Consider the following 15,667-nt stretch of genomic DNA (forward strand, 5'->3'; position numbering starts at 1 on the left):
ATGAATAATAAATTATAAAGGTATCAAGCATAAATAATTTTCTTCATGAACTTGGGATTTCGAATTTTTATCGTGTTTAATGAAAAACATTGAGGGACGTGAATATTTATATATATAGCAAATAAAATCCGCCATTCAGTTCTGTCCCCGAAACATGCCAAAATAATTACACGAAAAATAAAAAAAACATGCAATAAACGAGTTCAGCATTTCAAACTTGAAATTATACATTTATTTACATAATATAAATGCCGAAAATATAAACTACTTTTTCAACTCACTCGTTAACAATTGGCCTCAACGCTTTTAAAATTTAGATTTTTTTTGAAAAAAAAGAAACTTTAGATTTTGATATATTAGTTTGAAAATGGAAACAGAAGAGCAACTGCTCTCATTATTTCGGGAAAATAATAATAATAATAATAATTTGTTTGTTTCATATTGTTTTGTCCATGCATAATTATTTATTCTTATGCCGGTACTTGTATATATATATTTTCGTAATGTGTTAGAAAACCTGCAGCATTTCTCTTAACTTTATTTTTCTTTATAGTAATTCATCAAATATATATAAATATATTTTTATATAGACAATATTATGGAATCAAATATTATCGTTAATAGTCTCCCTGGAGGCCATTTTCGTTCCACCATTTCCGCCGTGGCAATTTCCGCTGGTTCGACTTTGCACAAGGATAGATCCTCTCCCTCCGATACTTCTTCAAAATTTTCGACCAATGTACACGACATAAAGAGATCTGTACAGGTCCTCGAAACTCAAAAAAGCATTGCAAATGTTCATATTGAGAAAAAAAGTGGTAAAGAGGATAAACATCCAAGATACCGCGGAGTGCGCAAGCGTCAATGGGGCAAATGGGTGAGTGAAATTCGGGAGCCGAGGAAAAAATCAAGAATATGGCTGGGGTCTTATTGCACGCCTGAAATGGCAGCTCGAGCGCATGATGTGGCGGCTTTAGCCATCAAAGGAGCCTCGGCTCACCTCAACTTCCCTCACTTAGCTTGTAAGCTCCCCCAGGCTGCATCGGCTTCTGCTAAGGACATTCAAGCCGCAGCTGCCAAAGCTGCTGCAGCCACGTTTCTTGACGAGCCGAGCCAAGACAAGCTGTTTGCCGCTGCTACTTACTCCTCAAATTTAAGGTTGGATAGCAGGGAAGAATCATTAAATTCTGGTTGAAGTATCAGTGAAGACGACATTTATCTCGACTTGCCGGATTTACTCCTGGATAGCCCATCTCACAGTACGTGATGCATATAGTTACTATGAATCTGGATGGGAGCTGGCTGGAGCAGATATTACATTGGCGCTTGAAGATAAGTTTGAACGGGGGCGTACTTTTATATGCATCGAATGTGCTCTACTTATAAATGGTTAATGGGAAACTTAGTCGTGTTTATAATATATATTGGTGCTATAATTTGTTTATGTATGTATAATATGTTTGGAATATTTTTTTTCCTGATTAATTGTAGAGAAAATTTTTGAAATATTGATCTTATATTTTGAGTTTTAGGTCTTTTAACTTCAAAATAATACAATTTCTGCACCTACCATTTTATTTACAACTATTCACAAAATTTATAAAAATACACACATTTCAATTTTAAATATTAATAATTTAAATGTTAAAAAAAAAACGTCTGCCTTGGAGATGCTCTAACCATCTAAGGATTTGCTTTCCAACAGGTCCCCCTTTGATAGCCACCAAATTTAATTTCTTGCGCCAAATTAGGTGCAAAAGCCTTTTTTTAACTGCTTTTATTTATTTTTAAATTATTATAATTAATTTTTTATTATTTTTAATAACTAACGAATGGTGATTTAGTGAGTAAATAATATAATTTTTAAATATGTAATTTATACAAATTTTATAGTGCTAAAATATTTAGTGCAACGACACAATTGTTAACTTAAATTTTAAACACGTAATTGAAATACAAATATATATTTAAAAAAAACAATTTGGATGAAATTACAATGAAAATATAAATTGCACTATTTAATTATGCGGTAAAATAGTTTTTTGGATTGAAGATGACCTAAGCAGTCAAAATTAGATATCGATAGTGTGAGTTAGTTGGCTTTCGGTATACATTCACCGGAATGTCGACACGATGTTAGTATAACCAATAATATTTTTTGATGTCACGTCTTAATTTCAGGTATAATGTCACCATTTTTCAACGTGACAGATATTAGTGCTAAAATTAAATGAGACTATTTTTTTTAAAAAAAGAAAACTACTAAACGAAGACTCAATTTCGATTAAATAAAGGACCAAATTAGACCAAAATATGTAAAATTAGAGGATGATTTTGACGGTTTTTCCACAAGTTTTATATTTGTTTTTACTTGAGAAGAATATTGTAGCGTGTTTTATATATTAGACATAATAGTCAGATAGATCTTTCGCTTAGTAAAATATAATCATAAAATAATATAGATATATTAAAAAGGTGTGTTCATAAATATTTGTATGAAAAAAAGGTACAATGACTTGTAAAATGTGGATGCGTTTGGAAGCTTCAAAGTTACGAAGCACAATATATATCGGACGTACAAGGAACACCTGCATAATTCAGTTATATATGTGCCAAACTTCAATAATTTTTTATGTTAAATACAAAATTCATTCCTCTTAAATTGAAAATATTTGAAAATTTACATGCCATATCCAAAATCTATTCGAATCCACGCATCTCCCTTATTCGATTAGGTTTATACCATGTATGATCTAAAGGATATTGGCCATACTGCGAGGGATTTGAGTTTGCTTGAACGCTTGCCACTTTATCAAAATATGTAGATAGTGGTAACAGTACAATTCAAATATTTTAAATCGCACATCTCAAGCACCTAGTTTCGATTCTCATGTAGATTATATTTATCCAGTTATCAAGTAACAAAATGCAAATTATTTTCCAAATATGATAATTGAAGATGCACTACAAAACCAAATAAATAATCCCCTTTCGGACCAAAGTAATAATCTACTTTATTGATGTTCCAAAAAACGTATAATTTGTCTATATTTAATTCTTTCAATAAACAATGAATATAATATCGGGCCAGACAAATTGATCACTGTGGATCGATGCCTACCGAAATTATATGTCCCCATTATTATTCTGTTTTTTCTGTTCTTTTCCTTGGAAATTGTCAGGTGAAGAACTAGGAAAAGGACCTCGAAGAAATTCGACTCCAATTTGTTTTGATCTGGAATAGGTCTCTTGTGAGACAGTCTCACGAATCTTTATCTGTGAGACGAGTCAATCCTACCGATATTCACAATAAAAAGTAATACTCTTAGCATAAAAAATAATAATTTTTCATGGATAACCTAAGTAAAAGATACGTTTCATAAAATACGACCCGTGAAATCGTCTCACACAAATTTTTGCCTTTGATTTGAGATAATTTTGATCCACGACTAAATTAAAATAAACCCAAAAAAATTATATACTTGATCGATCATCAAAGGGCCAAAATTTCAAAAAAATATCTAGTCGGTTGTCACTACTTGTTATCTTAACTTGGTCGATTTTTAATTTTATATCGCACAGTTACCTAATCAGGATTTCAGATAGACAAAAAACTAATTAAATAAAATTTTCTATTAGAAAAAAATATCCTACTTTTAATTAATATTATTTTAAAATATCTCTGTTACGAAGTTCTCATTTACTTGTCACGATACTACAAAGAAGGAGGGCTCTATAATACGAGCGGACCAGAAATTTAGGTTTTAATTATAATCCAAATGATTATTAAATTACACTCCAAAAAAAAGGATTCAACTATCCACACCATGCTTTGAACAAACACAACGAACAAAAGGAACTTGACAAGGCCTCTAAATATTTTCTCCCATCTCTCCCTTTTAGGTTTCAGTTTCTTCTGAATAGATTATTAATCTTCTTCGTATCGTTCCAAGGTACGCGGATCTGTATCGATTTACCTGTATATATAAAATTTGAAATTTTTACAATTTAATTTAGTTTTTCCTTTTTTTTAAATATTCTTATGAATACCATCATTATGATTCATGCATGTGTGTGTATATATTTGTTGATAGGTCAATTGGTGATGACCAGAGATGGCGGAGGGATCATATGTAAAACTGACCAAAGATCAGGCTTCTTTGCAAAATATTACTCCTGGTGAACTTAACCAGCCCATTGACATTGAAAAGGTCTCGATTTACAATCACACAAATATTATACTCTACGTTTCTCTCAAATTGATTATATAAGCTATACATAATTTTAAAATTTATCAGAAGAAGGTTCAATTTTAGTTATGAAGCTTTCAATTTTCAACAAGTTTTGTCATTTTTCATTGGGTCTATCAATGTGGTACTTTACACGTTAGTGACGTATGAGCATCACGTCGGAAAAATGATTACAATTGCAAAAATAAATAAATAAAAAACAAAAATAGTAGACTAAGACTTAAATGTAACAACATAGATAGAGTCAAAAAATATACAAAATACAATTTATAATAATAAAAAAAAGTGCAAATCATTGATCAAATGTGACAATTTTATTTAATGTTATGACTTAATATAATATGTTATTGTGGATAAAATTGGTGACAATTATTGGTCACAGCTGACTGCTCGTAGATGCGAACAATGTGGACAACCTTTACCTCAAAGCTACACACCACCGGCAGATGAAGATTGGACTACTGGCATTTTCGGCTGTGCTGAAGATAACGAGAGTTGTAAGCTTCATTTTTGCAACAATTTAAGTGTATAAAATGTTTAAGATTCGGTCACGCCAGTGAAATTTGTGGCATTTTTACGTGATGAACATGAATCAATTCCCAACATATGTATAAATCATCTCCTAATGTTATATCATAGGTATGACGGGTCTGTTCTGCCCTTGCGTGTTGTTCGGGAGAAACGTTGCTACCATGAACGACGAATTCTCTCAGCAAGGCGCTTGTATCGGGCACATGATATGTGTCGAAGGGGGCATCACCCTTGCTGCAATCACCGCGGCATGTAGTGGCATCGACCCGGACACAGTGTGCCTTCTGACTGAGGGTTTGTTGTTTGCTTGGTGGGTGTGTGGTATCTACACAGGAATGGGTCGACAACTGTTGCAACGGAAGTATCACTTGAAGGTATGCATGTTCTTTTGAGTTCTCTACTTATTATGGAATTTAAAATTGGATTATCGGGCTCTTCTTTTCGTAAGTAAATGATATATAAAATATGCTAAAATTACATTCTATATATAATGATTTTAAATATATCTATACTATTTTATCAAGGTTGAGACGCTTAGAGTAACTAACTTTGGTGTCATGGTCTGTTTTAATAATTATATATATTAATAAAATGTTAAAATTTTAATGTAAATTATATGTAGTTCAGCGGATAGAGTCAATGTTTTTTGAAGTTTAGGTTATATGTTCAATTCTTACTAAGATCATTTTTTTATTCTTTTATTTTTTAATTTATATATCAAAATTACAGTGTAGTCCATCGCTATTTCTTATAATTATATTTTGATCCTCGTTTAAATATAAATTAAATGAATTATAAAAAATATTATACAAGCACGTTGCGTGCGTCGGTGCACTAGTATATATAAAGAAAGATATGGCAATATAGATTAAATATCTATAGTGAGTTTGTAGGATTCGCCCTGTGATCCATGCCTAGTGCACTGCTGCCTACACTGGTGTGCTATATGCCAGGAGTACAGGGAGATGAGGAACCATTTATCGGAAGGCAATCCGTCGTCGGAAACTACGGTCGTAAATCCTCCTGAGCTTCAGGAAATGAATGTAGCCCAGAAACGAGGATCTGCAGCATCTTCTTCTCACGAAGATAGTGGACATGACAACTTGCAGTTGCAGCCTCTGTGAATCATGCATTGATAAAAAAAATCTAGAGTACCCTGAAAACTTTGTATCTAGATTGCATTTGAAGCACAAAATGTAAATTTTGTTGTTTATCCTTGGGCCCAGATAGATATATACAAGCCCAAGGCCCAAAGATGATTTTTGAACCCAAATATCAACTTCCATTCTAATTCAGATATAAAAATCATAAAAAATATACTCACTGAAAATTTAAGATCTGGTTCCAGTAAGTGACATTAGTCCAGACACAAGTTTCGAATTTGACTTGAGCCTGAAATCACGAAGGAGACCATTAGAAGTGGGCCGGGAGGGTGTCCCGGCATAGCCTCTCGGACTCTCAAGTCAGAAACTGATGATATAAAGGGGAGCAGCTAAGGGTGCTGATGAAAAATAATATATTGAATGAATCAGTTGTACACCCGAACCTGATATTTATAGGAAAATACATTGACTCGTGCTAGGCCTATCTTCCATTTGTCTATACATGAGCCAGGAGTATTGGCCCATTAATGGGTATCAAAAACTATACATATAATTTACAAATTACAATATCTGAAAGTTTATTAGATATACAAATTCGGTTATTATGTAATTTAATTATATCATAATACAAGCTCAATGCATAGTTTATTCATCTAATTTCAAATAGTTCAGTTTCACATAAAATAATATATTTTTATATATATTATTATAAAAATAATATTTTTTTTTACGAGTCATTCAAATGAAATTGTGAGATCATATGATATAAATGGTTCAAAAATTTCCAGAAAGATTTGAAAAATTTGTTTGGAAGTTTTTATGAATTCCAAATTTGACATTAATGTAGTATGTGTTAACGTAACTCTCATCATCGGATAGTACAGTCGCAGGGTTTTATCCTAAAACCCTCGGAAAATGGCACGCTCCGCCCGATCCTCTGCGACGCGCCTACTCTACACCCTCTGCACATCTTCTTCCGAGTTCGGACTCACGCCGAGCACCCCTGCCGGTGCTCTGCTCACGGGGAATTTTCAGCTCCGCCAATTCTCTGCCGGGAGTGCTGCTGTCGCGCGGCAAAGGGAGGAGACGAATGCTTGGTGGAAAGAGTCCCTGCAGAAGCTCCGTAACATTGGGATATCGGCACATATTGATTCGGGCAAAACGACGCTCACAGAGCGTGTATTGTATTACACGGGTCGAATCCACGAGATTCATGAGGTCAGAGGGAAGGATGGGGTTGGTGCGAAGATGGATTCCATGGACTTGGAGAGAGAGAAAGGGATTACTATACAGTCTGCTGCCACTTATTGTAGCTGGAAAGATTATCAGGTTTTTTTTTCTTTGGATTTAATTATACTTTATTGCCTTAGACCGAAAGTAGAACTGTGATGTATTATTACCTCAGACCCAAAGAGTTGATGAGTAAAGAAAAAAAGAAGCTAAACTATGATGTATTGCCTCAGACCCAAAGACTTCTGGTTTCCTTTTTTTGCTTTTTTCTAAAAATGTGATTTTGTCCCCTAAATTATATTATACTGTCCAGATTAGCATCCATGAGAAAATTTTATCGAAGTGGATGAAATGTCAGTTGACAGGCTGTTTTTTTTTTTAATCAGTTAACATCACGCCTTTGATGTTACGAACGAGTTGAGACTCCTCAATGGCAATGTTGGGATTTTTCAAATATTGTTTAAAATTTTCTGCAAAAGATGTTGAAATATTCTTTGAAAATTAGCCTCTTGACCACATCCAAGCAAAGGAGCGTGAAATGGAAATTTGGTGTTTCCAATTCATGGTCACACATTATTGATGGGGAATAATAATGCATAATCTGTTTTTTATTGGTTGTATGAGCTGAATCCACACAGGATGTAGATAACTTTTCGACCTTGTTTACTAAACTAATTTGATTCTACCATTTTTTGGGTTTCAGTGTATGAAATAACAGAAAGTATGCATGCTTGGGACCTTCTTAATTTTCTGATCTTTCTATTTTTTTTCCCTCTTTTTTGTTGCAGGTTAACATAATTGACACCCCAGGTCACGTTGATTTTACTATCGAAGTTGAAAGAGCTTTACGTGTGCTAGATGGCGCCATTCTTGTTCTATGCAGTGTTGGAGGTGTACAGAGTCAGTCAATTACTGTTGATAGGCAGATGAGAAGATATGAAGTTCCGCGACTTGCATTTATAAACAAGCTGGATCGAATGGGGGCTGATCCATGGAAAGTTCTTAATCAGGTTATTTTGGGTATTTTTTTTACTGCTCGCACTTAAGTAATTGAATTCTAACGAAAGCAACAGAAGCCTGTAGTGTTAAGATTTTTAGAATATTGAAATTTCTTGAATGTGGTTGCCATTGTTCGAAATTGGTATGACTATTGTTTGAATATAGATTAATGGCTATCTCATAACACTTCTCGAAAAGCATTGAGACTGAAGGGTCGTATCCTTAACTTGTCGTACTTGACACTATTGCTGCAGGATGATTATGCCCATAGTAGTTGAAATTTTAATGTTCTGCTGCATTTCAGTCACTTATTTTCCTGGATTTTGGGAAAGAGAGATTCTTTATGGAAAACTAGATACAAAGGCAGTTGGTTTATGGAAAGTATGGTCATCTCCTGTTTGTTTTTTATCCTATCATTTTCTGTTACCTTGTTTTTCCCCTTCAGTTATAACTGTCCTTACATTTTCTTTTATCTTATGTGAATTGTGATTAAGTATCCGGTAGTATCCCTCTTGTTTTGTAGGTCATGCTTCAAGTTTTCCTCACTGGATTTAGTTGAGTTTCACCAGTTGAAAACCCCAGTTGAACAAATACAGTTTATTAAGTATGAGACTTATTAGCTGAATCATATTCTCTTTCTCCCCATAGGCGAGATCCAAACTTCGGCACCACAGTGCTGCTATGCAACTCCCAATTGGTTTAGAGGATGATTTCAAGGGCCTTGTCGACCTTGTCACTTTGAAAGCTTATTATTTTCATGGTTCCAACGGGTCCGTCTAATAACTTATGGTGTAGCATTGGTTGGTAATACAAATGTTCCCCTTTGTTTTTTAATTATTTTGCCTATTGCAGTGAAAATGTTGTGACTGAAGATATTCCTGCTAATGTTAAAGAATTGGCTCTGGAAAAACGGCATGAGCTGGTTGAGGTCGTCTCTGAAGTTGACGATAAGCTTGCTGAACAATTTCTCAGTGATGAGCCTATAACAGCTACTGATCTTGAGGTAATGCAATGTGGAACCTGTGGGATTCCCAATAAAGGACATATGATTTACGTTAAGTTTGTAGCCTTTTTAGCTTTGAGTGACTTCTTTAAGTATCTTAGACCATTATCGTTGTATATCTCTTTAAGTTTTAGGACATGTTGAGCAGTACGGTGTTTAGAATGTTGATACCATAAATCCAAAAAAAATTAAAAATCTGAGAAGTTTGGTTCAGTTGCAAATTGATGCTGCAAAATTTGGCCAGTACGCTGTTTGAAATTCTGATCTGTTGAGTGAATTGAAGCCGAACCATATACCTTTGTTTAGTAGGTTCGATTGACTTGTGCTAGATGTTATGTTAAAATTATCTCATTTTTAATTTGATGTTTTGTATTTAAGGACTTGGTATGGATATCTTAAATTGGATCTTTTTAAGTTATTTTTAACAAACACTATATTATTACAGGCTTAAGGCTTTATATTCTTGTACTTTATTATACGACATATTGTTTGTTATCCCACCATATTTAAGAAAATGTGGTAACCTTATATTGAGTTAGAAAATTCACATAAACTGAAGTAAAATTGTCAAAACTAGAAATCTGGAATGAAGGAAAACTATGCAATTTAAACTGGAAAAAGGGGCAAAAACATAAATCATGCTTTTGGTACTTACGAAACCTAAGCCACCTAAACTAAATCTCTGTATTAGTGTATCTCAGGTTTAAAACATCAGACGCAGAAGAAAGATAATAATTGTCCAAGTTAAGGGAAAACATAGGGTCTTATTACAGTAGGGTTCTTTAGCATGGTTTTCTATCTGGTTTTCATTTTAAAAATCTGATTAAGTTCTTGACTTCCATATTCGTTCAAAAGGGAAGTTTTGTATCTGACATATTCGTCAGTGTGTGTTTTTCGTTGATCTGAAAAGATCCCAAATATACTTTTATAATTCTTTTCTTCTCATTTTTTGTCAAATATTCTGTCTTTTTTTTGGCATTTGCTCTTTTCTATTCATTTATGATTATTTGTGGTGGCTGGTAGTGAATTTCAAGATATGGTTTTGTAACTTAAACCCGGAAATATATATTGATTCACTTAGGTTACTGAAGCCATTTTGTTTTTATCATATCTGATCAAATCAGATTTTGCCGTACTTGGAAACTGAAAGACAAAGTGAAATATAAGGGTGGAGAAGTGTAAGATACATGAGAAAGCTTAGGCATTTTCTTGTGCTCTTGTTTGTTGGTGTTTCTTAACTACAGACTACTGATCTTTCAGAAGTATCGAGCTCTGAATTTTCTCTTCCCTGTCTTAACTGTAGGGTCTTTTGTTGCGTTGCTTTCCTATAAGGCTGCTATTGACCGGAACTTTCTACTTTTTCACAGGAAGCAATTAGAAGAGCCACTACAGCACGGAAATTTGTGCCCGTGTTTATGGGTAGTGCATTCAAGAATAAGGTGGGGTTTCACATTTTTTTTGTTATATAAACAATATATAGGGTTATTAATATTATATCAAAAGTTCAATTCCAAAGTCTACCCAGATTGCATATTTTCTCGTTGCTTCTGAATGGTTCATATACTGCATTTATTGCGTCATGCAATTTCCTTGTCAAGGTACAACTTGGATGTACAAGGTTTTTTAGCATTTCCAACTTTGTTGGGTCTATATTCTTGTTTTGTAAGATGACTTAGAATTATATTGTTGTAAATTTCTCGATTTTAATGTATCTTTCTCTACTGTCATGCAACAGTTGTTAACTTTGTCTACTTGGTGGTTGCAGGGTGTTCAGCCATTGCTAGATGGTGTCCTCAGTTATTTGCCTAATCCAACTGAAGTTAGCAGTTATGCTCTTGATCAGAGCAAGAATGAGGAGAAGGTTTGTTGGACTATTTGTTAAACCGTTTACCTTAGCCTGAAATTGATTTGTGGACTTCTATTATTGCAGGTCAAATTGTCTGGAAGTCCAGCTGGTCCTCTTGTTGCCTTAGCTTTTAAATTGGAAGAAGGGCGATTTGGTCAGCTAACATATCTGAGGTAGTAAGGATTTGGTAATTGGTTCAACTATATTGTAGTCCATGTGCCATTGTATTACTGCACAAATGGCACATCCTGTAAAACTTAATCACCTGCAGCGACCATTAATTTGGTTCTTGACCTCTTTTCTTGTTGTAGAATATATGAAGGCATCATCAAGAAGGGTGATTTTATAATGAATGTTAACACTGGCAAGAAGGTTAAGGTGAGCTTGAGGACATAACAATATGATAGAATCAATCTGAATTTTTTATCTACTACGTCGCTGGAATTGTCTGATATAGCCTCAAATTTTGAAATAATTGTTTATTTCATTTTCTGACTGTATAAGGATTGCAATCAGATGTGTCGATTTAGTCTTTGATTTCATTGAGGAGAAAAGGAAAGAGCCACAAGTCACTAATTGTTGTATTGAGCAGCTTGTTGCCTTTTTGTTGTTTCTCTGCTTCTCTTGCTAATATACTGGATGAAGCATGCATTCATTGGGTTCTTTACTTAGTTCTAAAATATGGTCCAGATTATAGATACATTACGAAGTCAAAATTTATGTGAAAATCGAAGCTTTTAGCTTCTTTGAATTGCTTGCTCATATCTAATTCTATTTGAACGGCATTATAGGTTCCTCGCTTGGTTCGGATGCATTCGAATGAAATGGAGGTTAGTCGTCTGCAAAACTGGCTGGTGTGTTTTTGTTGTGATTGTTGTTGCTCAAAATCTATGTGGATGTGATTCATGATTATTTTTGAAATCGCACTAGCTGAACTATTTCTATTTGCCACACTCATTTCATTTCAAGCATAAGTGCACCAATCAACATGTAGAAATATTTGAGTGGCAGTTCATGCTTTTCTTGATATCATTTTCTTCCGACTCTCATGACATATTAATTCCTTGAGGTTACTTCCATTGTTTGAAAAATATTTTTCCTTTGTTTTTGTGGTGGTTTTGTCTCTGATTTGATTGATTTCAAGCTTCTTGTTTAACAGGACATTCAGCAGGCACATGCTGGGCAGATTGTTGCTGTATTTGGTGTAGATTGTGCTTCAGGTACCACATGCTGTCATAGGTGGCTGTATTTGGTGTAGATTGTGCTTCTGGGAAATGCACCCTAACAAAAGGGTAAATCTTTGTTGATGTGTGTGTAACTAGGTGATACATTTACTGATGGATCAGTTAGATATACCATGACGTCAATGAGCATACCTGAGCCGGTGATGTCATTAGCCATTTCAGCTGTTTCTAAAGACTCGGGGGGGAATGTGAGTGCTCCAATGATGTTTCTTCTGTGTATGAATTAGTGCTATAATCATGAATTTTGGTGTTAGTTTTCTAAATAACTCCGATCTGTGTCCTTGATTGACAGTTTTCCAAAGCTCTGAACCGTTTCCAGAAGGAGGATCCTACTTTCCGCGTTGGCCTAGACCCTGAAAGTGGACAAGTGTGACTTTCTTTTACGTATTTGCTATTTTCTTGTGCCAAAACTGCAGCTTGATAACCGTGTTAGTTTGAAGTAAACAACTTTCACATGGTTTTTCCAATGGTTTCTGAACAGACAATTATATCTGGAATGGGGGAGCTCCACTTGGCCATATATGTTGAGCGCATGCGAAGGGAGTACAAGGTGTTGCTTTCTTCCTTTGATTATTACAAGGTTTCGTCTATTATTGAAAACATGATACTATTTTCATTTTCATTTGCTTTTTGTTAGGTTGATGCAAGTGTTGGAAAGCCACGTGTCAACTTTAGAGAGACGATAACACAGCGTACTGAATTTGATTATCTGCATAAGAAGCAGAGTGGAGGACAGGGTCAATATGGAAGGGTCATTGGGTAAGTGTACGTTGGCTTACTGATGGCAAGTCCGTCATATTCTCTCTATCCATTGTGCTTTTACTGGTAGGCCCATTCTTTTTCTCGGAACAACATTCCTTTGTTGTCATGAGCATTTTCAGTTTCTTTGTTTTGGAGCAACTGCCATAAATTTGTGCCATGACCTACAACTGTTTTGGCATTGTTCCTAGCTGCAGTTGTCTAATGCCGTACTTGGATTAATAATGTATTATTTATGTTTATTACCAGTTGAAATTCTGTTTATCTTGTATGATTGTTTGATGCGCCTTCTTGTTTGAGACAACTGTGCTGTAATTTGACTGTACAATAAAGGACTATTATGACATTCTCAACAGTAGCTCTGTTTTATAGTTCAGTAAAGCTAACTGGCCTGAAATGCAAAAATGCTTAACTAATGTTGTACAAGTGTTGCTCGCCAATGCTATTTTTTATCGCTCATGTTCTTGCAATATTGTTAGTCAAGCATCAAAAACCATGTAAACCCACAATACCATTGTTCACATGTTCTAACAATGTTCCAGGAAAGCATCTTTATGGGTTGAATGCTACATGTTCATCGTTAATGTTTTATCCTCTGCCTTTTGTTATCATTGAATTGTCATCTTACTATCTCTATCTGACAGGTACATGGAACCACTTCCTCTGGGATCACCTACAAAGTTCGAATTTGAAAACATGCTTGTAGGACAAGCAATACCATCCAATTTCGTACCGGCTATTGAAAAGGGTTTTAAAGAAGCTGCTAACTCGTACGCATTGAATATTCTTTTCTTGTTTCAGATTTGACTATTTTATTGTTATCACCCCTAAGAGGACTATCTAAAGATAAGTTGTCCTGTTGCCCTGAGGCTAGTCAATGAACTTCTTTGAGAGAATGAGTTGGAGTCCGAAAAATTGTGGCCCTTATCTTGTTGCCATTAGGCTAGTCAATGAACTTCTTTGAGAGATACCAACTTCATCAAAGCATTGTGGAGAAATGGAAGGCCATTTGTTCATAAATTCTGGGGAATTGTAGTTATGATTTAGAGAAATGTTGCCTGCATTAATGTTTGAGTTGAGCTGTCAATTTATATCTTCGTTGTGGGTCTAAAACTTGTTTCTTCCTTGAGTTAGTCCAATGGATGTGTGCATGTATGATGATGCTATGAATGCTCTGTCAATTGAATATGGACTTACTTTCCATGCAGGGGGTCACTTATTGGCCATCCAGTTGAAAATATTCGCATCGTTTTGACTGATGGTGCAGCCCATACTGTGGATTCAAGTGAGCTTGCTTTCAAGTTGGCCGCTATTTATGCCTTCAGACAGGTTCTTTTTCCATGCTTTATAACTTTTAATATTCAGTCGTCTTTACTTTTCTTAGGCATTTGATTTCTTCCCTGGAATCCCATTGAGGGTTTTCTAGTGTTCTTTCAATAATCTAACACAATTCATTTTCATTTGGTTTTTTTATTTATTGTTATTATTTTACTAAACAGTGTTACACAACTGCAAAACCTGTTATATTGGAGCCTGTGATGTTGGTGGAGTTACGAGTCCCTACAGAATTTCAGGGAACTGTAACTGGTGATATCAACAAGTCAGTATCTTCCTTTTTTTCATTTTTTAGAACATAATAAAAATTCATTGTCGGGTAAATATTTTCACGATATTTCAAAATGCAATATAAGTTAAATTACAAATTTACTGATTTTCTGAATCTCGTGAATACTTAAAAGGCGGAAAGGCATGATCGTTGGTAACGACCAGGAAGGAGATGATTCTGTAATCACTGCTCATGTATGTATCATATCGTGTAAATCAATGTTGTTCCTCTATGTTCGACTGACGGCCCTCATTAAACAACATTGTTTATATCATATAATTTACATCAGCAAGCTCTTCTGTTTTACGTTTTGAGTTAGATTCATTCATTGCTCTCTTTTCAGGTGCCGCTTAACAATATGTTCGAGTACTCAACATCCCTTCGTTCAATGACACAGGTGAAACATCTGAGTACTGTCCACAGCGTTCCAACAACAATAAAATACAGCTCAATATGTGTATTTGATATGTGTCTTTCTTCTTTCTAGGGGAAAGGAGAGTTCACAATGGAGTATTTAGAGCACTCTCAAGTTTCTCAAGACGTGCAGATGCAGCTTGTGAATGCATACAAGGCAACAAAGACTTCTGACTAGCAGGCTATGTTTTTGGAGCACGATACACTACTCAATTGTATTGTTAATTGTTATTGATTTTTTTACTTTAGGGTGAGAGATCTTCTTCTTTTTTTTTTCTGAGAACTGGTCGTTCAGTGTTGAAAACTTAAAATAAAAAATATATATAATATACCTTTTAATTTGTTACGATTGGAGTCTTGGACTAATAAAGCCTTTGTATTTATTATATGGTGAAAAAATATATGGTTAGGAGGTTTTTTCACGTCTCATTCTGTAGCAAATTAATCGGCATTAAAATAAGTCATGACAATTACATACTGCACATGCTTTGCTTTGAATATTCAAAACTTGTACTTTTGTTTTGTTTTGTTTTGGCTAAGAGACATTGAATCAGACCGCTCGTACATTAGCTAAAAGCGTCCTTTCTGTTACCGATCTGGAAGGTTTGGTTGTTCCTTCGTTTCTTTGATTTTTGATGTAATTCTGTCCGACCTGGTTTAATATAATAACACGATTGTTTCA

General features: G+C 34.6%; 2 protein-coding genes and 1 pseudogene across 2 annotated transcripts; all 3 read left to right on the forward strand.

Annotated features, from left to right (window-relative positions):
* The first annotated feature begins 525 nt into the window (after nucleotides 1–525).
* On the forward strand, nucleotides 526–1,404 carry LOC142544820 (ethylene-responsive transcription factor ERF034-like; annotated as a pseudogene).
* A 2,398-nt stretch (nucleotides 1,405–3,802) lies between these two features.
* Nucleotides 3,803–6,051, forward strand: LOC142544821 (cell number regulator 6-like). Its single transcript, XM_075651857.1, has 5 exons — nucleotides 3,803–3,953; nucleotides 4,095–4,211; nucleotides 4,633–4,747; nucleotides 4,890–5,155; nucleotides 5,675–6,051. Exons 2-5 carry the CDS (start codon nucleotides 4,116–4,118, stop codon nucleotides 5,903–5,905), a joined length of 708 nt encoding a protein of 235 aa, XP_075507972.1. The 5' UTR covers nucleotides 3,803–3,953; nucleotides 4,095–4,115; the 3' UTR covers nucleotides 5,906–6,051.
* A 639-nt stretch (nucleotides 6,052–6,690) lies between these two features.
* LOC142546855 (elongation factor G-2, mitochondrial-like) lies at nucleotides 6,691–15,371 on the forward strand. Its single transcript, XM_075654815.1, has 20 exons — nucleotides 6,691–7,213; nucleotides 7,903–8,124; nucleotides 8,762–8,883; nucleotides 8,966–9,116; nucleotides 10,484–10,555; nucleotides 10,882–10,977; nucleotides 11,047–11,135; nucleotides 11,274–11,340; nucleotides 11,754–11,792; nucleotides 12,122–12,182; nucleotides 12,285–12,394; nucleotides 12,499–12,573; nucleotides 12,688–12,756; nucleotides 12,844–12,965; nucleotides 13,610–13,735; nucleotides 14,174–14,294; nucleotides 14,465–14,565; nucleotides 14,705–14,765; nucleotides 14,915–14,968; nucleotides 15,059–15,371. The coding sequence occupies exons 1-20, from the start codon at nucleotides 6,800–6,802 to the stop codon at nucleotides 15,161–15,163; spliced, it is 2,277 nt and encodes a 758-aa protein (XP_075510930.1). The 5' UTR covers nucleotides 6,691–6,799; the 3' UTR covers nucleotides 15,164–15,371.
* The last annotated feature ends 296 nt before the right edge of the window (nucleotides 15,372–15,667 follow it).

Source organism: Primulina tabacum, chromosome 5, assembly GCF_025594145.1.
Source record: "Primulina tabacum isolate GXHZ01 chromosome 5, ASM2559414v2, whole genome shotgun sequence".
Taxonomy (NCBI): Eukaryota; Viridiplantae; Streptophyta; class Magnoliopsida; order Lamiales; family Gesneriaceae; genus Primulina; species Primulina tabacum.